The sequence below is a fragment of the Petaurus breviceps genome, unplaced genomic scaffold (genome assembly GCF_028583685.1).
Source record: "Petaurus breviceps papuanus isolate PSGF00001 unplaced genomic scaffold, PetGlider_PUasm1.0 173, whole genome shotgun sequence".
Taxonomy (NCBI): domain Eukaryota; kingdom Metazoa; phylum Chordata; class Mammalia; order Diprotodontia; family Petauridae; genus Petaurus; species Petaurus breviceps.
In genome coordinates this window covers 11,169,895-11,196,900 of record NW_027185759.1, presented here as the reverse complement: position 1 = coordinate 11,196,900, position 27,006 = coordinate 11,169,895, and the positions used below count along the sequence as shown (strand labels likewise).

At 47.1% G+C, this 27,006-nt stretch overlaps 1 protein-coding gene across 16 annotated transcripts in view; it reads right to left on the bottom strand.

Moving 5' to 3' along the window:
- KIF1A (kinesin family member 1A) overlaps positions 1-27,006 on the bottom strand; it is a 187,690-nt gene that overhangs the window by 60,776 nt on the left and 99,908 nt on the right. For 9 of the 16 annotated variants that reach the window (XM_069083399.1, XM_069083400.1, XM_069083408.1 and 6 more), the window contains 6 exons: positions 26,289-26,361; positions 25,935-26,028; positions 23,901-24,049; positions 22,923-23,101; positions 19,709-19,846; positions 5,063-5,181 (listed from right to left, as the gene is read on the bottom strand). In XM_069083399.1, the coding sequence (XP_068939500.1) occupies positions 5,063-5,181; positions 19,709-19,846; positions 22,923-23,101; positions 23,901-24,049; positions 25,935-26,028; positions 26,289-26,361 (752 nt within the window). Of the gene's footprint in view, positions 1-5,062; positions 5,182-18,455; positions 18,735-19,708; positions 19,847-22,922; positions 23,102-23,900; positions 24,050-25,934; positions 26,029-26,288; positions 26,362-27,006 lie in introns of all 16 variants that reach the window. The other 7 variants (XM_069083392.1, XM_069083394.1, XM_069083395.1 and 4 more) reach the window with 1 other exon arrangement.

Here is a 27,006-nt window from a genome sequence, read left to right as displayed (position 1 = left end):
AGGTAGCAGGCAGAATCAGAAAGCCAGAGAGTGTTGTGGACTGTCCCATTTCAGGCTGGTCCATTTGACTCTGGTTAAAGAGCTGACTGTCTTGCGAGGAAGCTCTCAAAAGATGACAGATTTCCACAGAGGTCTCACCTGTTCCTCTCACGCCCCGCCCCCTTGGGTAGAGAGGCTTCATCTACAGGGCAGAGAGACATGCATGTACATCCAGCCTCTATGTGAAACAGGCATGGGGGAAGCCTGTGTGCACTGACCCATGTAGGCTCCTTTTCCCAAGCTTTACCCATAGGAGTTATTTTTAAGGAAGTCTGGGTGTCTTAGGGAAGAGAGAATTCCTGCCTTGCAGTAGAAGTGAGAACAGCTCCATGCCCCACCCTGTGGTCTGTTGCCTCCTCCCATGGCTGCTGCTGCCCCTTCCCCATAGAAAACCCAGGCCCTCCAGGAAGGTCTGTGAGACATTTTGAAGTATTTAAGTGAGCTAGTTCAGAGCGAGGGGGATGGTGGGTTCTAAAAACACTCTTTTTAATTCTCCCAACATTTCTCTATTGTAGGGAGCCATACAAAGGACACTGATCTTAGGTCCAGGAGAGCTGGGTTTGAATTTCTCCCCTGTGACCGTGGGCAAAATACTCACCATGTTTGAGCCTCAGTTTCCTTCTCTGAAAGGAGTGGTAACAATGCCTCCCTTGTGATGGGATGACTGCTATTTTCACAGAATATTATGGTACAAAGGGCTTTACATCCACCTCATGTGAGCCCACGATAGCCCTGTCATGAAGGCAGGACAAATATTATCCCCACTTGCCAGATGAGGAAACTGAGGAATAAAGAGAGCCTTTCAAGGCTTACGAAGGGCTTTCTGTGCAGTGTCTCATTTAATCCTCACTCAGCCCGGTGTGTTATACAGGTATGTCTCTCTTCACTCTACAGATGAGGACATTGAGGTTTGCCCAGGGTCACCCATTATGAAGAGTTAGAGATCAGTCTTCCTGCCTCTGAATCCAGCACACTAGTCTCCAACACACTCATTTCCACCGCCCTCACAAGGGAGGCAAAAGGCACATTTGGTTCCACAGAAGATCTATTTAGATCTGCCTTCAGTGTGGTGGATTCCTCATTTCTTGGAAGTGCTCAATGACTGGATGATCCCATCAGACTGTGACCAACCGGGGAGCTGCTGTTGGGTAAGAGGTTGGACTGAGTGAGCTCTGAGACCCATCCAGCTCTAAAAGCTGACTCTGGCCAGGAGGTATGTCCAAAGGCAGGTCAAGGTTAAGGCTAATGACCCAATGCCACCCAATGTCCCGCAGGGAAAAACAATGAGTGTTGCATAAGACACCCTTCTATTTATAATCCTGTTCCAAAAGGTTGAATGTTATTTTAAGTCACAACTTTGTGTGTTATCGGAGGTGTTTCTCAATGCAAGTGTGGACTGAGCCAACTCCCAGGGGAGACTAACACACAAACAAGCTCGTGAAACACAAACAAAATTTCACTAGTGGTCAATAAGCCCCACAAATAAGGCCTCTTTGTTAGTGTCATGAATATAGTGATTGCTTTCCTGGGGACCCCACCTAATGGACCTACAACCTTGAAGAAGACTGAGCCAAAAGGTAAACAGGGGACTCTTTTGCTGGATGTAAAAGACCAAAGAAGACATGGAAAAGGGAAAAAACACATGGTGGGGGCTTGGTAGGAGCCCCAGGAGAAAGCCTGAAAGTCTAATGGTTCTTAGATAATCTTGGATCACCTTGTGGCTCCTATGTAGGGCTGACTTGGGATCAAAGGTATTTTTATGTACCCAGTGAAGACAAAAGTCAGCCTGCAGTGGGTCTCCAAGCTGCTTTCTGTTCATAGGACAACAGATTTAGAGCTGGAAGGAACCTAGTCCAACCCCCTCATTTTACAGATGGAGAAACTAAGGCCCAGAGAGGTTTAGTGACTTGTTCACGCTCCCACAGTTAATAAGTAGTCTGACCAGTTGATTCAGCCTTTTCCTTTAGGGTTATCTGCCATCTCATCTGAATGTGTCTATTTTTTTTACATGTTTTCACTCCCCTCCTTCATTAGAGTATATGCTTCTTGAGGACAGAAATTGTTCTTGACTTTCTCTGTATCTCTATCACTCAGCACAATACTTGGCACTGGCTGACCAAGTGCAAGTATGTCAGAGCAGATCAGCGCCTGAACTTGGAGTCTGGAGACCTGTGTTCGAATCTTGCCTCCCTTACCAGTTGTGTGGCTAGGGGCAAGTCTCTTCTTCCTAAGCCTCTGTCTTGGAAGTGATATTACCTAGAATAGCCAAATCCCAGGGTTTTTGTGAAGCTCTAAAGAAATGTTTGCACAATGCTTTGTAAAGCTTTATGAACTATTGGAACCCCAGTCATTATTGTGATTGGTCACAAGGGGAGCTGGAGAGAGAATGGGGAGGAATCTGAACAAACCCACCATCAGTCACCCTGGAACCAAGAACTAAGAATAGGAAGTGCTTGCTGATGGTGTGCCCCAGTGCCACCTCCTCATACAAAGGAATGGATTCAATAACAGTGCGATGTTTGATGGACTTCAGGCGCCATCTCTGTGCGCTCTCCCTGCCCGTCAGGGACCACGGCCCCTCTATTGCTTAGCAGACTCTCTTTAAGAGTTTCTGCGCCCCAAACTCCCATCATCTTGAAACCAGACCAGTTAACAAACATCTCAGAAACAAGCTAGAGATTCTGACTCAGTCTGCTCCACTCCACTGAGGTGAGGTAAGCAGGGCTTTGTCCAGGGAGTGGGCATTTAGAGGACTTCAAAAATGAGCATGTGCCTTCCTTCAGCAAGCAGCACAGTAGCAACTGATTCCCCCTGGCTTTTGTCTCTCTCACTCACTTGCTTCCTAGAGTCAGCATGGCACAGTGGGGAGAGCGGTGGGCAGGGGTCAGGGCACCATGATCAAAGCCAGCCTTTGATGTATTAGCTAGATGACCATGGACAAATCTGAGCCCTAGACAATTCCTTAGGATTTGTCTGCTAAGTCCAAACTCCCTATTTTGCAGGGAGGGCTCATTGGAGAGGGAGCAGGCTAGAATTTTGTCTGTGCCTGAGGATAATGTCAAGTGATATTTTTGCCCTCCTTCTGTTCTCTTATCAGGGTGTGTTTTTTCCAGACAGTTGGATCCCTCCTTAATCATCTAGACCATGGTAGAGGGCTTTATATCTCTTTATGAGCTAATTATGGTAGTTATTCTTATATAATTCATCTATTAATATGTAGAGTATGTCTCTGGTGCCAAACCTTGCACTACAGTAGTCTTTGGAACCTGCTGATTCATAAGCATAAAAAAAGGTCATTAGAAATTACAAAGTGATCATGTGATAATAGGGACTGACAAATTTTAATTGAAGCCCATTAAGTTGGTGGGACTTTGAGGGGACAGTTTTTTTCCTCCCAGGCTGTTTTACTCTCGTTAGAGCCGTGGAAATTTTAACTCACTCTTCTGGGATGCTTGGGATGTCTATGCCAGATGACCTGTCCCTCCTTCCAACCAGGTTTTAAAGGATGAAATAGCTGAGCTTATAGTGTCCTGAGGTGTAGATGAAGTGCAGTGAAGCACCAGTGAGAATTCATACACAGAGCTTGAAGACCTACCTCCCCATACCCCTCACACACTTTGCACTTCACTCAAACCAGCTTCTCTAAGGCTCTCCCTTGGCAACTTCTATTGTAGAAAGTCTTTCCTGATCTGCTAGACTCCGCCCTCTCAAACTACCCTGCATTTAATGACTTTGAGACATCTATCGGGGCATCGAGGGAATGCCACAGTGCAGAATGCTGGATCTGGAGTCAGAGAGACATGAGTTCAAATTTGACACCAGACCAGCTGTATGACCCTGGGCAAGTCACTTAGCCTCTGCCTCAGTTCCCTCATCTGTAAAAAGGAGGAGTAATGATAGCATCTACCTTTCAGGGTAGGGGATCAAATGAGATCTTAGTAAAGAGTCTGCAAATCTCAAAGCATTGGCTATTACGGCAAATGTATAGTTATGCACTTCGTATTTGTGCTGCATGTCCCTGCTGGAACGTAAAGTCTGCAAACAGGATTTGTTTTATTCTTTGTATCACCACCAAGCACAGTGTTTTGTATATAGTAGGTGCTTAATAAGTACTTGCCAGTTGATTTTGGTCTTTGGATTCACAGCACTCAGTGGAGCCCCAGGCTCATAGTAGGTGCTTAATAAATTCTTGTTGAGTGTTTGATAAAACCCAGTAGGACCTGTGTGTCCCCTACAAGGCTGAGGAAAACCAGTACATTAGAAACAGTCTAGATTGAGAAACTGAGACCCAGAGGGGGCTTTTCTGAAGTCATATAGGCAACAAGGGTCAGAGCCAGAATTCAAAGCCTCTTCCATCTCAGGAAAAGTTCAGCACCATGTGTGGTACCCAGGAGATACTTGATAAATGCTTGTTGAAAGAATGAATGAATGATGGGTGAATCAATGAATGGGTGACTCAATGAACGAAAAACTAACAAATGAATGGATGGATGAATCAATGAATAAAAAATTAGTGAATGGATGAATCAATGAATGAAAAATGAACGAATGGATGGATGGGTGGATATATGGATGGGTGGATGGATGGATAGATGGGTGGATGGATGGTTGGATGGATGGATGGATGGATGGATGGATGGATGGATGGATGGATGGATAAATAGATGGATGGATGGATGGATGGATGGATGGATGGATAGATGGATGGATGGATGGATGGATGGATAAGAATACATGAAGTAGAAGAAAACATTCAGATCACATATCGGGATCAGTGTTTTCTGGAGCCACATTCACATTATGTTTCACAGTCTCATCTAACGTCCTGCTTCATTGCTCTGAACAGGTGCTCCGGTATGCCAGGACCTCTGACTCATCCACCAAATCCCATTGCCTACATGGGGAAATGCCTCTTTTCCCAAAGAAGCCTCTCAAAAGACCCATGCTTTCCCACACACAGTGGGGAGTTTCCCAGGGTATAAGTAAGCCCATCCAAGCCAGAGGGCTCCTCAGGGTCACCCACCTGAGATGGCCTGCACGGCCACACGCAGGAAGCCCTTCACTTCACCCTTCTCACTGACGATGGCTACGCGGTGGACCAGTGGCACGGGGTAAAGCAGGTTGCTGAGGTACACGAAGGCCCTGAGAGAGAGGCAGAGGAGAATGGTCACTGTGCCCGCTGCTCCCCAGGGGGTCGCCAGGCACACGGCAGGCTGATGGGCAGTTGGCATCATCACAGCTCACCGCTCACACCACAACAGGGCTGCAAAGCAAAATGGAAGCAAGACAGCCAAGGCCAGCCGGAGGAGGAGGAGGAGGATGAAGATGAGGGTGAGGATGGGCATGAGAGGCAGAGGGCGAGTGGGGGAGGGGCTGAGCCGTGCGTGCTTAAGGTGGGAAGGTCCCAGGAAGTCAGGTCAGTGGTGTGAACTTGAACTTGGCAGTGACTTGGTGACCCCTCCCCCCTCCCCGAGGTAGTACCTTTTAGTCCTTCACCTCCCCTGGGCAGGGAGAGGGGAGGGAATTGTCATCTGGAAGCTAGAAAAAGGACTTCTGGCCATAGAGAGTTGGACAACTAGTCAGTGCAAGGTGGAGAGACGGCTGCTGTAGATGAAATCCAGAGGGGAAGGGAGGGACAGGCTGCAGAGGAGGAAATCAGAGAGCCGAAGGAGAGTGGGCAGAGAAAGGGAAGTGGAGAAGGAAGGAAGGGAAGGAAGCCGTGAATTCACAGCCCAGAGCCGCCTACCTCCTGAAGGAAGGAGCACAGAGACCTGTTCACAGTCTGAGAAAGAAAAGGGATTTTCAAGTGGACCTTTCAGCTTGCTGCAAGAGGTGCCCTGGGCCTTCTGTCTGGGGACGAAAGGAATCTGGGGAGGAAGGGGCTCGGAGGGTGACAGTCGTAAGGTCCTAGTGCCTTCTACACGGAGGCCCTGCCCTATGCCTGCTGCTGGCAGCTCCCCACCCCCCTCCCCCAGCTGTTGCTGGCATCCTTCCTGGCGTTCTGCTGCACCCCCACCCAAGCCTTTGGGTCTACATCTCTAATCATCTCGTCTGGAATACCAGGCTCCTGTGGAACAAAATGACCCCAGGAAGAAGGAAGAAAAGAACACACTCACTGTCTACTCTTCTCCAGGTCTGCTTAGGGGCTGGCACAGGTCCCCCACTGGGTCCTGCACTTAGCAGAGTACTGGACCTAGAGCCAGGAAGTCTGAGTGTGAATCCTGACTTAGACATTTACAAACGCTTTGAACTTGGGCAACTTATGCCATCTCTGCCTGCCTCAGTTTCCTTATTTGTAAAATGAGGTTGTTAGGTCCTGTGTCCTAGGATATGTCTTTCAGTGCCATTTATGACCCTATGGTCTTTCTTTTGTTCCATTAACACAGGCTGACCCCACTCTTAACCTCCCCCAGCTATTTCACAAATGCCAACCATTGGTGAGGCCAGTTATGTGGGTCAGGAGGAAGAGACAGAGACAGAGGGACAGAGGAGGGAGGGGAGAGAGAGACAGACAGACAGACAGACAGACAGACAGACAGAGAGACAGAGAGAGACAGAGAGACAGAGACAGAGAGAGATAGAGACAGAGACAGAGGAAGGAGAAGAGGAAGGAGAAGAAGGAGAAGGAGAAGGAGGAGAAGAAGAAGAAGAAGAAGAATATGGAGCCAAGTCCTGGCTCACTTGCTGCTCTCCTTTCCATGACATTCTCTCGGTCCCAAACCTTGGCATGCCCATTCTCCATAGTGAGCAAGCTCTAAGTCACTTCAACGCTGCCTCTTGGAACCCTAATAACCCTCAGAGCGTGAGGTCATTTGCCACTCCCTCCCCAAGACCTTTCCTGACGCCCTCCCCGACCTTGTTTTTAGGCCCTTCTCCCACTCTGGCCTGCACTGTTATTGTGTATTTGCTTTGTACATATCTTATTTCTGCATCTGTCTATAGTAGCTCTCTCTGCTCCCCATCCCACCCGCAGCAGAATAAAAACTCCCTGAAGGCAGGGGCTGGTTTCATTTTTGTCTTCCTTTTTTTCAGTGCTAGCCTGAGGCCTGGGAAACAGCAGGCCTTTAAGAAATGCTGGGCATAGAAGCATCAGTACAAACCCATGCCCATTCCTGGAAAACCCACTCTAAGAAGCACATGCTTCCACTCACTGGGAAGATAGGGCACTTCCTCTCTGCATATGAGACACATCACATAGCATAATGCAGACAGATGCTGGCCCTGCCTGACCCAGGGGCTGCAAGCTCCACCCCCTGACCCCCCATGCCTCATCCTCTGGTATCATAGCTTAGATAACAGCAGACATACCCCAATTTCTCAGCACTTGATACAAGCTTCTTAATGCAGACACACACTGGGGGAAAGCCTAATATGATGGATGGACCTATAACTGGAAGGATGAGCAGATGGGAAAAAGGGGGATACATATACAGACAACTACCATAGCTCTTGAGCTGGAGGGACCTCAAAGGCCATCAAGAACAACTCCCTCATTTTATTGGTGGAGAAACTGAAGCCAGTCTTCCAGCTGGAAAGATCATCAAGGTCATGTGGTCCTCATTTTACAGATGAGGAAACTGAGTCAAAAAGAGGGTCACACAGGTAGAGTTTGTGGTTGGATTTGAACCTAGGTCCTCTGACTCCAAAGCCATCTTCTTTCAGAATCTCAGATTGGGAAGCAGCCAGGCCAATCCCTGTCAGACAAAAGGTCTCCTCTCCAATAACCCCAACCATGGTTTGTCTGTTAGAAGGCCTCAGAGCTAAAGGATCCACTGGCCCTCAGAGGGACCATCTCTCACAGAGATGATGGTTTCCCTGACCTTGAGCCCCACATCTGCCTCTGCCACTTCTGCCCTATGTTGCTAGCTCTGCCTCTGGGGCTGAGCAGAATAAAGCTGACCCCTCTTCAACATGGCGGCCTTTCCATTACTAGCAGGCAAAGGGCCCCAGAAAGGTTATATATGAGCTCAATTCACACTAAAGTACAAATGAGTGATATTAGATCCTCTCCTTAGACAAGGTTCTGATTGGGGGTGAAGGGAAGAGAGGAGAGCCTCAGTCACCTTCCAGAGGGATCTCTATCATGTGATAGATGGGCAAACCAGAAAGGAAGGTCTCCCCATAGACACATCCCTTCTCCACCTTTCCATGTTTCCCAAGCTCACCCAACCCAGCAGATCTTAAGTGGGTCCAGCATCGCATGACTAGCAGTTGTCAGAGGGAGGGCTTGAACACGGGTCTTGTCTGAATTCAGCATCCCTTCCGCTGTGCCATGTGGTCCCTAACACAGTTTGTGAACACAGGAATGAACAGGGATCAGAGATCACTTCCTGCCCCGTGTGTTTAGGTTCCATGTGCAGGTTCTCAGAGCTCAGATGGCCACATCTGGACAAGACTGTCCTCTATGGTCCTCAGACTAGCGGCCCAGTGACAGGAAGCCCACCCGTCCTGGGGCAGCACATTTCTTTGGGACAGCTTCCATTGATGGGAACCTTTTTCCTGATGTCCAGCTAAGTTCTGACCTCTCTGCGTCTTCTACACTTGTTTTTCCTGGTTTGATTCTCTGAGGTCAGAGAGTATAAGCCTGACCTTTCACACAGCCAGCCCTTCAGACTCCCAAGGGCAGCCCCGATCAGACTTCTGAGCCCGTCCTTAGATGGCATGGTCTCCAGGCCCTTCATCACCCTGGCTGCCTTGTGGGTAGTTCCAATTAGCAACACCCTTCCCAAATCGGGGTTCCCAGAACTGAGCCAGATGCCTCAGCTGTGGTCTGCCCAGGACAGAGGACAAAGGGATGGCCAAACTTTTACCTGCATAATGTTTAGTTGTATTCATTCACCTACTGTCCCCATCTTTTGTTTTCACTGAGTCCTGCCATTTTATGGAGAAGGGAACTCCTCCCCAGCTGAGAAAACTTCCACTCTCCATGCAGACCAGTAACTGCTGCTCTCTGACTTTACCCTCAAGGAGCTGCCTGGGGCCCTGAGAGTTTGGTGAGCCACCCATGATCACAGAGCCTGTGGGTATCAAAGGAAGGACTCGAACCCCGGTCCTCCTGGCTCTGAGGCCAGCCTGTTCTCCTCTAGGACACTTCCACTCTGGCTTCTGGCTTCTCCCCAGAGAACACACTGACTTCTGTGATTATGAGGCTCCATGGAAATGGCGTAAGCTACCTCTGGAAGGATGAAGGAGGTCTTGAGTTCTCCATCTTTACCTTCCATTCTGGCTCAAGATAACAACTTACCGAGGGACAAAAAACAAGAACCATCTAAAGATCCTTGACCTTCTCAGCTCTAGCCAGGACCATGCAGAGGCCTTCCAGACCCGCAGCCTGAGGGCAGGGCTCCCTGGTGGCTCACTCCTGCAGAGGAGTCATGAGGCTGAGCTCTCCCTCCCAGGGCCTCCCAGTTCTAAACCCAAGGCCAATGACCTGCCCCTCCAGCCTCCCTCTGTTCTGGCCTCTGGGGCCCAGGAATGCAAGCAGGGTGCAGGCCGCAGGGGGAGGGTGGTGCTGGCTCTGGGTCCCTTCACAGCTGTGCCCCTGGGGCCCTTTCTTCCCCACCAGAGCACAGGGCTGCCTTTCTCTGGGGCTGCAGGGGCTGAGAACAGCAGATTGTGAGCAGGGACAATGTGGCCATTGACTGATCAGCTGCAGAGACAGCTACTCTCTTCTCAATGTTGCTTCCCACATGGAGGCTGGGCCCTGGACCCTCGGGGGAGCTCGGCCTGCGGGGGGCTGCAGAGATTTAGTTATGGGAAATGGGCATCCTCCTCCTCCTCCTCTCCTCAGACAAGGGCCTGACCCTCTCCTGGGCTTTTCCTTGGAAAGAGAGCTTTCCTCTCTGCAGACACAGTGACTCAAGGGGCCAGAGGTCAAAAGTGTGAGATGCTGTCCATAAGGTGAGAAAGAAAAGCTTTATGAAGGACTTACACTGGGCAGTGAAGGCTGAGGGAAGGGCCCTGTGGCATGGGCCAGGAGGGACCTGGGAGACCGTTAGACAGCTCTTCATTTTAAGAATGAAGGAAGAGAGGCTCAGAGGAGGATCCCAGGATGATCCCAGCTCTGGGTGGCAGGGCTCTGGAAGCCACCTAGCCCACCCCAGGGGGAGAGGGGAAGGATGTCACAGAGGCTCCTGTTCTAGCTGTAGCAGAGTCCAGGCTCCTGGTCCCCAGAAAGCCCAGAAGCACAGGGGAGAGAGGTCTGGATTCCAAGTCTGATAGCCTGGGATCTAAGCCTGGAGGGGCTGCTTTCTCTCTGTGCTACCTTGGGCAAATCATTTTCCTTCTTTGGGTCTCAGTATTATCCTCTATAAAATGGGAAGAAGATTGAATGAGGTGACTTTCCCTGACTTTTGTGCTGCCAGAGCCTTCTGTGGCTCCCATGTGCTCCTATTCCCTTGTCCTCTCATGTCCCACATTCAAGCTACCAGGTCAATGACCATATTTTCTCTTTCTCAGTCTCTAGACAAAGAAATAAAAAGACTACATAAATATAATAAAATATTATTTTATATAATAATGTAATAAATAATAAAAATAAAATAAATATAAAATAAAGACATAGAGAAATAAAAGGAACAGTAAAAGTGCAAACCTCAGAATGCCATCCTAGTCAAATGGCGCCATCTTCCTCTTACAACAAACAACACATCAACAGATGACTAGACTGTGATGGGCCATAGGAGCATCCCCTCCAAGAAATTGCTGAAAGGGCTTCAGAATCTCCCACACCCAAGGTCATCCACCACACCACTCATTCAGTCCAGCCTCATGCTAGACTTACCTCCCTACTCTATGGTCTAACAAAAGCAGCCTTTGTACTATTCCTCACCCAGCTCACCATCTCCCAAGTGCACACCTTTTCACAGGCTCATTCCATGCCTAGAACTCATTCCCTTCTCCTTTCAGCCTCATCGAATCTCTTACTCTCTCCAAGGCTGGGCTCAATGCCACCTTCTTCACTAAGTCTTCCCTGATCTCCCCAACTGTGAAGGTCCTCCCTACGTAACTCCTTGTCTTTATTCTGCATGTAGTAGACATTTAAATTATTGTTGATGAATTGAGCCATTCCTTTCACCAGCATTTAATAAGCTATGTGTTTAATTCTATGGGCGAGTGCTAGACACTGGAGACACAAGGGCAGAAATGAAAGGTCCTTCCTCTGAAGGAGCTTATATTCTTCCACCCCCAAAGCGTTCTGGGGGCTGGGACCCACAGGAGAAATTCTCTTATTATTGGTCTGCATTAATCACTGGCACACCAGCAAGCAAAGTGAGCTGAATGCTTCCTGAGACCAGCAGATGCTCTGGGGATGGGCTGCCCACTGAGTCACAGACATGGCTTTCATTTACCTCTGCTGCCAAGGATTGTTTCCAAATGACTAGTTCTATATTGTGTAGTGTGGAGAGAGGGTAACATGGGGTAGAGTCTAGATTTGGGGTAGAGTCAGGGTGGGGAATCTTTAGGAGGGAAATAGATGCCGAAATCACAAATCCATTGGAAGCCAGTCTGGCCTTCTCCTGCTTCCTGAACTGGAGTAAATCATGGATCTCCACACTTCCAATGGGACTTGGTGTATGAAATAGAGGGGAAGTTGTCTCCAGTTTTCAAGCTCAAAATGAATAAGGGAAAACCCACTTTACAAAAATCTTCTGAAAAAGCAGAATTACCCTTCACAGATTGAAAGCTATTGAGAGTTCTAAGGGGTTAGGAATGAGGGTGAAGAATCATGACCATTAAGCATGTTCTGTGCCCTCTGCCTCTGTTAGACTGAAATTTCCATGAAGGCAATCCTGACATTTAGTTGCTCTTATAAGTCTCATAGTGCCTAGTCCAGTGTTTTGCAAAAACTAGGCACTTGGCAAATGATTGTTTAATGATTGATTGATTGAATAAATTCTTTCCATGGGGATCTATTGATTTCCCCTCCTCATCACGACCCTAGAAGAGTGTTGTACACACGACAGGCCTTTAATAAACATTTGTTGAATGAATGCACTGGATGGTACTTTGCTTGAAAGGTTCATCCCAAATGTGAATGAGCACATCACATCTCAGAGGATGCGAGGACAAGTCATTGACATGCTCCAGGTGGCATGGAGCCAGGAGACCTGCGTTAAATATCGAACCTGCTGCTTAGTACCTGTGTGACCCTGGGTCAATCCCATCTCCTCTCTGGGCCTCCATGTTCTTATTTTTCAAATGAGAGGGTTGAACTAATCCTCTAGCCTGACACCTAGCTGCCTCAGTTTCCCTCTCCTTTGTTGAAGATGTTGTATAGGCGATCTTTATTCAAATGTGGACTGGATGCTGAGGCCTTGACTTCTATGAGATCCTGCAATCTCTTGAACTTCTTACAGATACAACTAATTCTTCATATACCAATGGAAAATCCACTTCATTTGTCATCAGTAACTGGTTAATGGCAGGTTCTTCTACCTCACCCCCATTCCTCAAATGCCCCAACTATCTCCCCTTGAAGATTGTATGAACTTAGGGATTGAAAAACTGACAATAATATTAACCCATTAGGGTTAGAATTAGGGAAGGGAATTAGATTTTTAAGACCATATCAGATACATTTCAAAATTAAGTAGAAATTTTTTTTCATGATTTTGGGGGGATTATACAGATTATAAGCTCCCTACCAATGGCATCAATGATCAATAATTCGTAATATTATGGGAACTGTTAAGGAACAAAGACAAAAGAGAAGAAGTAATCACAGCATAACCAGAAGTACCTTGTTCCCTGGAAAGGTTGGTCTGAGTTGATCACAGAATCAAAAATCTCAGACTGCACATGGACTTTAGAGGCATTCAGTCCAAGCATATACCAAAAGCAGGATTCCCCTCTATTGCATCCCTTATAGATGGTCATTTGGCTTGTGGTTGGATACTCCCAGTGACAGGAAGTTTACCCCTTTATAAGGATTCCAGAGTCCTTCTAGATAGTTCTAATTCATATGGAGTTTTTCCTCATATTGAGTTGAATCTCCTTTGCTATAAATCCACTTACAGATCACAGGTGTGACCTTGGAGCTTCCGCTGGTCAGATTTGCATAAGTACTGAGCCACACCACACAGTTGACTGGTAGATTTGGGAAGAGCCATTAGTTCTACAGAAGGGCAGTAAATTCATGGAGCCAATCATCTTTCTTTGGGTGACCTCTCTTAGAGTGCCGCCATGTTGGAAATTGGTGGCTGTACCTAGAGACTTGGGGTCAACTTAGAGGTGTTAGGGAAAATGTGGGGAAGCCTGGTATTGGACTGTGCATACCTGTTAAGAACTTGAGCTAAAAATGCCCTAGAGACAAAATCATGATTATTAGGAACAGTGAGCCACAATGGATGCAAATCCTGGCATTTGGGCTTTGGTTGTCTTCTTTTCATATGTTGGGGTTTGACAAGAAGGAGGTTTTCCCATGAAGGGAGAAGGGAGTGAATTGTTTGGAAAGAGAAAGTCGCATACCTCGAAGACAGGGATGGGCTAATGGAGCCTTGAAGGACGGTGGTGGACTGGGTTTGAGTTGTACCACCGTGATCAATGGGACCTCTGGCTTGGGGGAAGATTGACAGTTCAGCTCACCTAGTCCCTCACTAAACTGCATTCAACTTAAGGGCATACTTAGAGGGGTCTATTCTTTATTCCCCTCTCTTTATTCCCTACCTTGCACCCAGTCATTCATTTCCAGGCACCACAGGATAGCATTTGAGGATAGCATTTAAATTAGTAATAATATTGATTTTTGGGGCTAGAGGAAAGGTGGGTTCTTTGGACTGCATTCTAAGCACATTCCTTATGGGCTCCTACTTTGGGAATCAGATTTCTTCCCAAGCTTGAAAGGCAAAGATCTACCTGGGCACACCTTCTGTATACAAGCCTTGATTCTGCAGGTATGTGTCTGTCTGTCTGCCTCCCCTCTCTGTGAGGGTCTAGGATTATGGAATGAAATCCCCTCTTCTGAGCCCATGCTCTGCAAACACTTTCTGAAGCATATTTATGGTGGTGTCAGACACTAAATATTTTATGAATATCCTGTTGATGATATACTATCACTCTTGGCCAAAAGCTTTCCTACAACCGATCAATGGGAAGCCAGTGGAACAGACCCAAGAGGGGACCTGCCGTGGGAGGCAAAGAGTCTATTTCTCAAACTGCAGAAGCTTCCCTGTTCTCCCATATGTGAGGACTATCCCATCTGCTGGATGAGGGCCAGGGCAAAGAATGCCTTCCATCCATCTTGGCAAATAAAAATGGTGCTTTTCAGGAAGACTGGCTCACAAAAAGCATCACCATATTGACTTAGAGTCAAAGATGTTCAGAACTGAAGACCCTACTGAGATTAGTCTAGTCCAACCTCAATATTATGGATGAAAAAAACACTCTTTCTATTCTTCACTCTGCAGCCTCTTTCTCTCTAGAAGCTCTGTTGGTCTCTAGAGAAGCAGAGACCTTTTCTCCCTGGGCGTTGGAGGGCCACCCTTGGCTTCACTTACCACAGCTGACATTTCTATTGTCTTTGAAAGTTTGCATAGCACTTTACATATGTTACACTATTTGATACTCAAAACAAAAATCCTTTGAGCTCTGTGCTCTTCTTACCCCCATTTCACAGATGAGGATACTGAGGCTGGGAGAGATCTTTTGCCCAAGGTTACACAGTTAATGTCTAAAGCAGGATTTTAACTTGGATCTTCCTGTCTCCAGTCCAATACTCTTATGAACTAGACTTTCTTTCCTGCCAACTATACACTTTTCATTGTCCCCTGATTATTTAGACACGGAAATTCCCAAAGCAAGCCTCAACTCTGCTCTAGCATGCAATGCCTTGCTCAGCCCCTTGAGACTGACCATATCTAGGGCTGCCTTATCTATTTGCAACAATCTTTGGGGAAGAGTTATCTTCCCTTCTTTGTTTCCTCCTTTCTCCCCCCTTCCTTTCCTCCCTTCCTTTTCTTACATTCTCCATACAACAGACCTTTGTATTATTAGAAAACAGGCATTTCTAAAGCTTATCCTCTCTGCCTGTACCTTTCTTTTCAAAGCATTCTGGCAAGGTTTGGGGGTCTGGGTTTCAATGATCTCTTCAGGATGGGGGTTACTCATCTGCTGCTCCAAATATCTCCCCTGACTTCTTCTGCTGGGTAGGGTTGGCCAGGGTAATCTCTGGATCCCTCAGGGCCAATCTGCTAAGCTTTTGAAGGATGAAGTAGGAATGAAAGAAGAGATTGATTTTTATAGACAATCCTCCTCACCCTCAACCCTTGCTTCTCTCAAGCATTTTTCTCAAAGCCATGGAAAACAACTCTGGATGGAAAGGAGAGAATGTTAGCCATAGGGAAGAAGGGACAGAGGGGTACCTCCGAGCCCGGTGTCTGGCGATCATGGCGCTCTCAGTCTGCTGAGAGGGATAGTGTGCAGACAGACAGGGTGAGAACCTTGGGAAGTCACTCTGTATCCCTAGACATGGACCCTAGCTGATTTCTCCCACGGTGGTTTTATCCAAATGGAAGAGATGAGTATATCTTGAAGTGACTGAAAACCCAGGAAGGATGAAAAGTGAGGTGAGAGAGGGGAGCAGGAACAGAGAGAGAAAGGAGGGTAAGGGCATGTGGCACTAAGAGATGAGGAAGAGAGGGCAGACACTAACCACAAGATTGGTGAGGCAAAGATGGCATGCTTGGACCAAAGAAAAGCCTTTTAAAAGGAAGACAAAAGTGAAATCACCCCTCCCCCCAATTTTGCTAAAGCTTTGTAGAGAGCCAGCAGCTAAAAAAAGGAAAGAAACTAAAAAAGGATATATGGGGGAAAAAATCAAAAGACAAAGGACCCAATTATCAACCAGTCAGATCACAGTTCATAGGAAATGTGGCCTGCACAGCTGCTGCCCAGGGATGCCCATTCTGAGTCCAACCAAAAAGATTCAGGAGATTCAAAATAAAGGCCCTCCAGAGACCATCCCACAACTGGGACCTGAGGAGGGAGGTTCTCCTTCTTTGGTTGATTTTATTCATTTTGTAAATTTTGTAAAATCTCAGATTTCCCAAGAGGAAAAAAGAAAAATTGGAAGAACCCAGCTCTTTCCGTTGGAGACTGCAGGAGCCTACATTCCATTTCTTGCCTGTTCCCGGGGCCTTCTTGATCTGGGCTCTTTCCCCTCCCAAACCCCGCATTCTGAAAATTTCCTTTGCTGGAGAAGGGAACCCTTAGAGCTGTCCCAGGTATTAAGAAAGACAGAGCTGGAATCTGGTCTCTGTATACTTGATAAACCAGACTGTTTCTTCCTAGAACCTCCCAGAAAACTACCTCCTTATTTCTCCAACTTTTACTGACTTTTGCAACTTCTGGACATTATACCCTCAGGAAGAATCTTCCTATGGAGCAAAGCTGGAAAATCCAAACTAACTTTTGTCCATTTTGTCCATTTCAAGAGCTTTCTTTATCAAGACCACCATCTTTCATAAGATGAGCTCTGTGACTGTGACACTTTTTTTCAGAAGGTCACTTGAAAGTTGATTATTATTCAGGATTCATTGAATTATGCAGTGAAATCCCATTTTATTGACCTTCTCTGCTAGATAACTCCCAGGCTGAACTCAAGTCAAGCCAGTGGGGGTTTCCCAATCCAGTCTAATGATTGGGTAAAGGAACTGTCTTGCCTGGTGGGCCTTTGGAAATTTTTCTCCATGACCTGAACCAGAGGAAGAGTGAGTTCAACCTCCAATGGCTGTTATGTTAGAATTCTTGGAGAAAATACTCTATTCCCTGCAACCTAGGTCCCATGTGGGGCCTCTGAAGATGCCTCTTTTCTCCCTCTGACACAGTAAAGTTCCTTTTATATCTTGCATAATAATAATGCCCAAATGCTGTCGTGTTCCCTTTGGCCTAGCTTTCCCTTCTGGTACATCCACCATAGATCTAGAACTGAAAAGGACCTAAACTTTTATCTAGCCCAGCTCTCAGATTTTACAGAGGAGAGAACGGAGACCTAGAAAATGAAGTGACTGGTCCTAGGTCACACAGGGAATGAGAGGCCAAGTGAGGATTTGAACCTGGGTTCTTTGACTCAGAATCCAACACTGGTTTGACTCTCCTCTCCTCATACTGCATGTATCCTCCATGAAGATAATAATGTCCCATCTTTCATCGGACTCATCATGAACAAAGTCCTCTCAGTATGGAGAGCAGTTCATTTGCTGTTACTAGTGATGGCCTGATGTATCTAGAGCACTATAGTTTCTAGAAAGTCCTTTCATCCAAGTGAACCCATCTACACCTCAAAGCAACTGTGTAATAAGTATGGAAAATATTATTATCCCCATTTGACAGATGAAGAAATGGAGGCCTAGGAGGGACATTCAGTGATTTGCCCAAGGTCACAGAACTAGTTTGCAGCAGAGTTGAACCCAAGTCCCCTAGACTGATGTTACATGTATATATACATGTATCTACACACATGTATGTGTGTATACATATACACATATGTGTATATATATGCACAAATACATACTTTTTTCTTGGAATTTTTCTCATGTCTCTATTCCTTTTCTCACAAAGGGTCCCTTGTATGGTCATGGGCCCTGGTATCATAGGCTCACACCCACTAGCATTTAAATTATTCATAATACAGGAACAGATGAATTATTTATTGCTAACTTCAGAGCCTGTATCCCCTGGGATTTGTAAGAGCTTTCAGGAGTAAAATGAAAGCCCCCCCCCCCACAATAAAGAACTCAAAAGCTGAACATTTTATGCTATCAGTCTCATTTTTGACAGAGAGGAAGACCAGACTAATGGGCTAGAGGCATGACTTTGGGGCTGGGTTTGAGCCCTACCTTTGACACATGTTAGCTGTGTGACCACGGGCAAGCCACTCATTCTCAGAGTGTCCCAGGAGACTCTCTAAGACTTATCCATAAGCTAAGTTACAAAAGTTATCCATGTGCATTGGCAGAGGGAGTGTCCACACTGGGAGTTCCCCATGCCAATGAAATCACACATTAAGAGCAAAAAAGATGAATAGCCCCCAAAACCAAGGTCACTAAGAGCCAGCCACAGCAGCTCCTACTTCTTGCTGCCTCTCCCCAGTGGAATTCCTATGCCAAGCTCTGCAATGGATTCTACTAGACTCTGCTGAATGGCAGCTGCTTAACCCAACTGGCCACTTCCCCATAATCCCTAAAGACTCATGTCAGGTGCCATGTCAATGACCCTGGACTCTCCATGTTGGAGATTGCTCTACTCTGAAGAGATGCCCCGTGTCCTTGGGCTCTTGGGGCACCTGAATGGTAGGATCAGAGCCCTAAACATCTGTGGAATGGGTGCCCTCACAGGTCTAATCGTGCTCAGACCGCAGTTCCCTCATGCGAAAGAGCTAGTTCCCTCCCAGCATGCTCTCCTGAAACCTCACCAACCTTCCTACTAAACTGAACAGGGGGGAGCGGTCGTAAAATGGATCCCGGCCACCATCACACAGCGAGCACTCTGGAAAGATGTCTTCCTCGAAGTCCTCCTCCTCCTCCTCATCCTCCTCCTCCTCCTCCTCCTCCTCCTTCCCCACATGCTGCTCGTCAGCAGGCTCGGTGATGTCGGAGTCGGGGTTCGAGAAGGTGGGGGAGGGGGTGAGATCAGCCATGCGCTCGCTCATGCATGTGTTGAAAAGAGGAGAGCTGTTGCAGCCAGAGACATCTGAGCTGAGGTTAGTACAAGATAGAAGAGAGGTTAACACCGGCTATTCCAAACTGAGTAGGATAGAGAAGGAAAAAAAATGTAAAACCAAAAAACAACCCAAAACCTAGAACAACAAAACAACAACCAAAAACCCACCAAGAAAAGCTGATGTTAGAGATGGGGGAACAAAAATAAAAACAAGCCCCCCCGCCCACCATGTGCCTTACATAGAAGCTGCAAGAGCTGTCAGCTGGAAGGACCAAAAAGAACGATTCAATTGATGGAACTCCCAGGGAGGGCAGGGACTGGGGTAGGGTTGGTCAAGACAGAAACACATTCATTAGAAGCACTGCATGGAGTCATTATCCCAGACAAACCCCCATGTTCCCAGGCCGGGCCTAGCCTGGCTTCTACCTTGAGCGCTAGAGGTCAAAGGAGAAGGGTCAGATTGATAAGACCTTTGAGGTGACAGCCCCATGCCCTTCCAGTCAGAATGCTGAAGGCACAGGTGTGCATGTGATTCATACAGCACAGAGATGGATGCTGGCAGCTCAGTGAGAACACACACAAAGACACACATGTCCAAGGATGCAAAAACCCATCTGTGAGTCATGGATGCCAACAAGGAATCTTCGCCCAGTCTTCAGATGAAGGCTCCCCTTCTCCCCATCCCTTGGCCAAGTAAGGAGTTGCTATGGGCTCTGATAAGGTTTGGCCAAGAGCTGGCAGTGTCGATAGTGGGGGTGCTTTGGGATTCCAGGGAGGGGGTTGTGGCATTCAGCTCCCCTCAGGGTGTGTCATTCTCCATCATTGGTTGGTCTAAAAACCCACTCTCTGCTCACCCCCGTACTGCGCAGGTAACAGAACCCTAGGCCTCACTGCTAGGTCAATCCAGTAACCAGTGCCTTCCCAGTGGAGGGTTTCTATATTTGTAGTTCCACAAGAATTCTTTCTCTCTCTTTTTCTGTCTGTCAGGGGAAGAGAAGAATGCTCTCACCTGCCAACCAGCCGGAACCAAGGGAATCGGTCATAGAAAGGGTCCCCACCAGTCACCACATTGTCACAGTCCTCGATGACACTGGAAGGCACCTCGGCAGCTCGGTCATACATCTCACGCATCGAGTCAAGTCTCTGCCTGCAGGGAGAGGAGACGAGGGGCCTGAGCTGGTGCCCAGGGCACAGTATGTTGATGGGCAGAGTACCCAAGGGCCTGACTGACTCCACAGTGGTGGCATATGGGCTCAGTGAGCAAATCTTGAGAAGAGACTGAGGGCGAGAGGCAATGCCATTGATAGCTGATGGGTATGGGCAGCATTGAACAATGGGAAAGAAACTCTTCCTGCCTTCATGCCCCATTGGTGGCAGCATGGGGCAAAACCCCAGTCATCCCACACCCATTCTTATTCAGTGTGAGGTCACCCAACTCTCCTTCAAGGCTGTGTGACAGGCCGCCAGCAGAAACTTCCTTAATTAATATCTTTAAAGAATCATGCCAAGATAAGGTCACAGACTCAGGGCTGGAAGGGAACTCAGAGGTTAACTGTCTCATTTTTCAGATGGGGAAACTGAGGCCCTTAGTGGTTCAAGGTTACATAGCATCACAGGTAGTTTTTTAACTCATGTTCTCTGACTTTGATTCTGTAGCCGGGGTCTTATTTCAGACTGAATTCTTATCCCTTTATAGCTTTGGATTTTCCCTTTGGGTGAAGCATATGCAAAAGTATCTAGAAAATTGGCTAATAGAGAAGAACAGGCCTTTGGGTCTTGCAGCCCTGAACGTGGCCCCTCCCATGTGGTTCACCAGATTCTAGAGCTTTCTCCCTCCAAAATGTCTATTTGCTTCTCTTGGCATAGGTGGTAATCACAGCAGAATAAAAGCTTCTTGGGGGCAGGATTACTTCACTTTATCCCTAAAGTCTGGCAGGTAGTAGGTACTTAATTGTTGGATTGAGTGAATGGCCTCATGCTCATTCTCAGCACGGTGAATCTGAAAGGGCATGGGCCGCCAGCACAGAAGTCCTCACTCGCCTACTACCAACTGCCTTCGTTGAAGTGAGATGCCTACTACAAGAAAGACTTTATTGTTGCAGTTGTTCCATTGTTTTCAGTTGTGTCACAATTCTCCATAACCCCATTTGGGGTTTTCTTGGCAGAGATGCTGGAGAGATTGTGCATTTCTTCTCTAGCTCATTTTACAGACGAGGAAACTGAGGCAAACAGGGATAAGTGACTTGCCCAGGGTCACACAGTTAGGAAAAATCTGAGGCCAGATTTGAATTCAAATCAAAGATGATTCTTCCTGACTAGAGACCTCCAGCTCTATCCATTGTGCAATCCTAGAATTCATTATCCATCCATAATCACCCAGGGGGCAGCAGGCTGAGTTGGAGTGGATTTCTGTTCCTGCTCTAGCTTCTTTACAACATGCTCCATTCCCTGCCCATCTGCCCTGATCACTAGACAGCCCATGTTCAGAGAATGGAAATGAACATTAAGATGTTCAAAGGAAAATTAACTAAGAATGGGCAACCTGTGACCCAACAGCTGTCAGATATCCCCAACTGAAAATATGACTTCCAGCTATGGCTTGCTGTGTAAAATCCACAAACTTGCCCATTCATTTGCTGCCTCAATATATTCATTAAAAAAAATAAGGAAACAGAGAGTTAGGGACAGATTTGGATTTGGGGGGGGCAGTGGTGAGGGGTACAGACTTGTAACTTGATTGGGGCAGGGAACTCCCAATGTGCAAACTCCCTCCAACAATGTAGATTGGCGTTTGGATTGCAAGTTATCTTATAGAATTGCCTACAACCTTGAGAAGCCGTCCCTTGCCCAGTCAGACAGTTTACATGTGGCAGTGGCAGGGCTTGAATCCAGATTTCCCTGACCCCAAGGCTGGCTTTCTCTCCACTGCCCCATGTTGCCTCTCACAGAGATGTCTACAATATCATTTTGTTCTTGGAGAAAGCATGGCAGGAAACTGTGATGTTTGGATCCAGCGCCATTGTACTTTCTAACCTTCTTTACTCTAGCTTGGCTCTATGTGAAGTAGTTCACATAAGAGAATGAACATGAAGCAAATAGATTATAGTCTTCAAGTCTACAAAGAGTTCTCACAAGTAGGATGCCAAGTAGTCATTGCCAATTACCAAGCCAGAGGATATCAGAGGAGTAAAAATAATGGCAGGCACTAGAAAGGGAGTTAGGGTTAGACAATGCTGAGGGCGGAGACCAAGACAGGCAACCCCGTCTCTATGCCTGGAGTTTTCCCAAGAAGAGAATAACAGCCACTGATTTACAATGTCCTGTCTCACCATAGCTGTAACTCGGAATTTTGGCACTGGCTGTTAAGTGCTACAGTCTTCTCCTGTATTTTGGAGGTATTTGGTAGGGCTCACTGGAGTAAGGAAAGCACAGAGTGACCTAGACTGGGAAGAAGCTCTCTTTTCTGTTGCTGAAAGGGATGCAAGTGAAGTCAGTGTCTGCTAAATTCAGCCCCCTGTATATTCAGAGTCCTAAGACAACACCCCAATAACCTTTCCTAGTTACAACTCTGATCCTCACCCATGTGTCCTACCTTGAGTAGAGATAGCATTGGAGACTTGCTCAGAAGACCCTATGGGAGCTTGACTTCTGGACACCAAAGAGGATTTTAATGTATTCCTAACAACTGACTTATTGGGTGAGGTGTGCTCTCTGGGTTCCACATGTCCATAATTTCCCCTCTTCCATTCAAGGAATCTGACACCCCAAACAAGCCTTGGCTGGACTTTGAGGTCCTTGGAGGTTATGTCCACCATGAAGCAACAGGCATGCAGCCTGTCAGCACTCTACTATGGGGGGGGGGGCAGTGACATACAGTGAGAAGAGCACTGGTTCTAGTCAGAGGATCTGGGTTCAAATTCCATCTCAGATGGCTACCATTTGTGTGATTTTAAGCAAGCCACTTCCCTCCTCTGAGCCTCAGTTTCCCCATCTGTAAACTAAAGGAGTTGAATCAGATTGCCTCTAAGGCATGAAGTAAAGTCTGAATATTTCCCCAACTTGTCCAAACCATGCAAGGGCATTTCCTAAGTCTTTCTCTTCTCTTCAATTCTCCAGCCTGCCTTCAGGTACTGGATGTAGCAGCTGCCTCCTCAGTGATCCTTCTTCCTTCTCTAGCCTCCCCCTTCCAAAATCCTCATCCTTCCTTGTCACCTGACCCCTACCTGAGTTTCTCCAATGTCCAGTAATGTGTAGCACCATTCTTCTGGTCCTGGACCTCAATAGCCACGATGGTCCGTGGGAAGGGACGTTTTTCTCTTTCTTTGGCAGCATCAGGGGGAAGCAAATCCGGAGGTAGGGGAGAGTAGAGAGTGTCCGTAAGGAGAACAAATTGGAATTGGACCTGGTGACAAACACAGGGAGAAAATGTCCAAGCAGCTCCAAGTTGCCAGGACCCTCAGCTGAGGACCTCACTTACCTTCCCCTTTTCCCCTCTCCCCCACAGTATGGAAGGCAGGGGTTGGGATATAAGATCTTGGGATCTTCACCAGGAGCTTCCCAGGAAGCTGAGAGTAGATGTCACCAGACAGGCTAGGTTAATTGGAGGTTTTGGAACCAATGATCTCATAGAGGAAATGTCATCAGCCTGATGGTGTTAAGGCCTTGCCTGAGAAAGGGGTAGATTTCTAGCCCAGTCATTTCACTCAAGTGAGAGGCCACTTTTCAGGTACTATGTGCCCCCCACCCCCACACAAAAATCCAATTCATTCCTAGGGCCTTGTGCTTTGCAACATCGATAAAACAATGAATACCATCACCTCCAGGTCATGGAATGGAGAAAGTGGCCCTGTGAGTGTGAGGATATTTTTAGTTGGTATGATGTGAAGCCAGTGGTCCCTGGGTCTTGAGAGTGATCTGGGAAATATTTAGGAGCTATTATAGAGGCACTACTGGTATCACTGAACTCTCTCCTGCAGTCTCAATATTGGAAGTCAACTCTGAAGGTGGAATGAAGAAGACTAGATGACAAATGGGATGTGGAGATGGGGAGCAAAGGTGAAGACTTTGTCTGAGCACAGTCACTGCAGGGAGATGGCCTCCCCAGAAACTCCCAGATGTCAGTACTGTGTGTCCTAGCCCTCATGCTGCCTCTAGCTCGGAGAATAAGAGAGCTCAGCTCTAGCAGGAACAATCCATCTTACCTTTTTCTTTAGCTCCACGCTAATGGCATTGGCTTCTTTGAGGAAAATGGCATTGCCCCACAAGAGATCTCTCAGAGATGTGAACTGGTACCACTTCCACTTCCTGAAGGCCCAAAGTGCCAGCTCAAATTCCCTCTCTGTCCACTGGACTGTCAAGAGAAAAAAACAAACTCACGTGGTCATTCCAAGGAAGGGCAGCCATCCCCCAGCACTACTCCCTGGAGCCCGACGCCTTCTGGAGAGTCAGAGGTGTAACTTCTCTGACAAGGAAATGCAGATGATGATTTCTAGTCAATACAAGGGCAGGGAGGAGGCCATAAGAGAGCCAGGCGACTCCTATCACCTTCACGTGCAAGGGATTTGCCCACAACAGGAAGCAATTAATGACTGCTTGTTGAAGTAGAGAGACTAAGAAAAGATGGTGGAGACAGCAAAGACAAGAAATGGGATAACTGAGCAAAAACACTTAGGACAGTGAACAGGAGCATGGCTGTTACAAGAGCAAAGTCGTTCTATGTCTCATCTTCATTGGCAAAAGTGCCAGGAACAGGCCCTGCACCACAAGTGAGGAGCTCAGGAACTATAAGGAATTCCAGGATGAGTTTGGGGTCTTGGCATCATGAGATCCGAGCTCTGGGCCTTAGAGGTCAGCAAGTCCAACCCCTTCATTTTAGAGATAAGGAAACAGGCTTAGAGGAGAAGTGACTTGTCCAGGATGTCCGTGACACTATTGGGTCACTGAGTGACCGTGACCTTTTTCCTTCTGTGACAAACAGATCGACCAAAGGGTGGGACTGGATGACACTTAGGGCCCTTCTGAGGTCCTTCTGGATCCTCTCCTTTCGTGGGCTCAAGATGGCATGGGTCAGGCATCATGGTCCAGTGTAAAGGCTGCTGGATTTGGAATCACAGGACCTTGGAGCAGATCCCAGCCCTGTCATCTGCCCTCTCTCTGGGGCCGGCATCCTCTTTTGTAAAACGAGGGGTTGGCCTTGATGGTTTTTAAGGTTCCTTCTAACTCAGAATTTGCCACCTATGTCCCTGCCTTAGAGCCACTGTCTGGGCTGTATTTCCCCCTTCATCGGCAGTGGCTGTGGCATGATCACAATTACTCAGGGTAATATTCCTGAAGATATCATGGGACACCCATTAAACACATGGACACTGTCATAGACAGTGCAGCACTGAGAAGCCATCCTCAAAGTCGGGAAGATCTGAGTGCAAATCTTGTCTCGGACACATACTATCTGTATGACCCTGGGGAAGCAGCTCAGCCTCTCGGGGCTATAGGCCAGTGGTGTCCAACTCAAATAGAGATGGAGCCCTGAGCACAGCCTATCAAGTAGGAAACCCCGAATTCACATCATCTGTGCTGTATTGTATTCTTATTCATTTTGTTAACTATTTCCCAATTGCATTTTCTTCTGGTTCCGCCTATACTGCCGTGTTGAAGGTTTTACACTTCTGCTCCAGGAAATTCTCTGTGACTGCAAGTTACAGAGAAGGTGCCAGCCAGCGCCAGCAGGAGGAATTTCCATACACACACACACACACACACACACACACACACACACACACATACACACATATATATGGAATGGGTCAAGCATCATGGTCCAGTGTAAAGGATGCCAGATTTGGAACCACAGGAACTTGGTGCAGATTCCAGCCCTGAACTCCTACTGAGGAAGGAAAACTTGCTCAGCTATTGTCATATATGCATACGTACAATATATGTATACATATATAACAATAGCTGAACAACTATTCCTTCCTCAGTAAGCCCAACAAGGAGTCATTCAGGCCCTGCATGACATCCTTCAGCCATTTCCTGAGACAGCCTGTATCACTTGCAGATAACTTTTGTCATGAGAACATTTTGCCCAAATTTGCTTCTTTGTTCCTTCCACCCATCACCACTCCTAGATGAACACAGGAACGAGGCAATACAGGCTCCTGTTTTCAGTTTCCTTGGGCATTCTCTGCTTAGCACTGCTCTAGAATGGGGACAAGACAGAGGATACCATCCCTCACCTTCATCTTCAGGCTCTTCCTCTTCTTCATTGACCTCTGGGTAATACCTGGAATCCATCTGCTTCTGCAAAGCCTCCAGCTTACTCTCATAGTCCTTAGGAAGAAGAAAGACCAAGTGACCTGTCTGATCTTCACTATTCCATGTCCCCAACCCATATCATTGCAGGCAAACTACCAAAGGCTTCTGGTTGGGGTCTCTTATTGAGTGGGGTCTGAGAAGTCAGAATACTTTATTGAGATGAATCTGAGCTAGTTCTTAGCTCAGAAGCACAAAGGTTACTTCAGTACAAGACCCAACCAAGAAGCTTGCTTGTGCTCTCTGAGTGCCAAGGGAAAGGGCAGTGACTCCTGTACCAGTCTCTGCTGCTCAAGGAGGTAGTTGGCTTCTTCTCGCTCTTTCCGATATTGGTCCTCAAGTTCCTGGAGTCTATGAACCAGAAGGGAGAAAGGAAAGAATAACAAAATGAAACAGGTAAGGAAACGGGGAGTTTTTGTGATGATGATGATGATGATGATGATGATGATGATGTCATATAGTGGAGAGGGTGGTGCTCTTGGAGTCAGGAACATTTGAATTTCAAATCTCAATGCTAATATTTAAGCCTCAGATAGCTTTCTAAGACCTAGATAAGTCATAGACAAGTTAAGATATACTTTGGTGAAAGGAATTCTCACAATAGGATGTCTCCACATTGATTAACCCAGAAATCCTTGATGTATTTCCATAATAATAATAATAATTATCATTATGATTGGGGAAGTAGGGTCTGGACTTGTGATTTCATTGGCCTAGGGAATTCCTGGTCAATAAATTCACTCTCCCAGCACAGATCAGCACCTTTTCTGCAACCTACAGAGAGTTGCCTGGGGCTCTCTGAAATTTGGTAATTTGCCCAGGATCACTTAGCCAGCATGTGTTATAGGCAGGACTTGAATTCAGGTCTTCCTGACTCTGAGTCTGACCCATAAACCACTAATGTACCTTAATTTTCAATATCAAGGATAGCTCCAGGAAACCCATCCCATCCCATCCCACCCCATCCCATCCCATCCCATCCCATCCCATCCCATC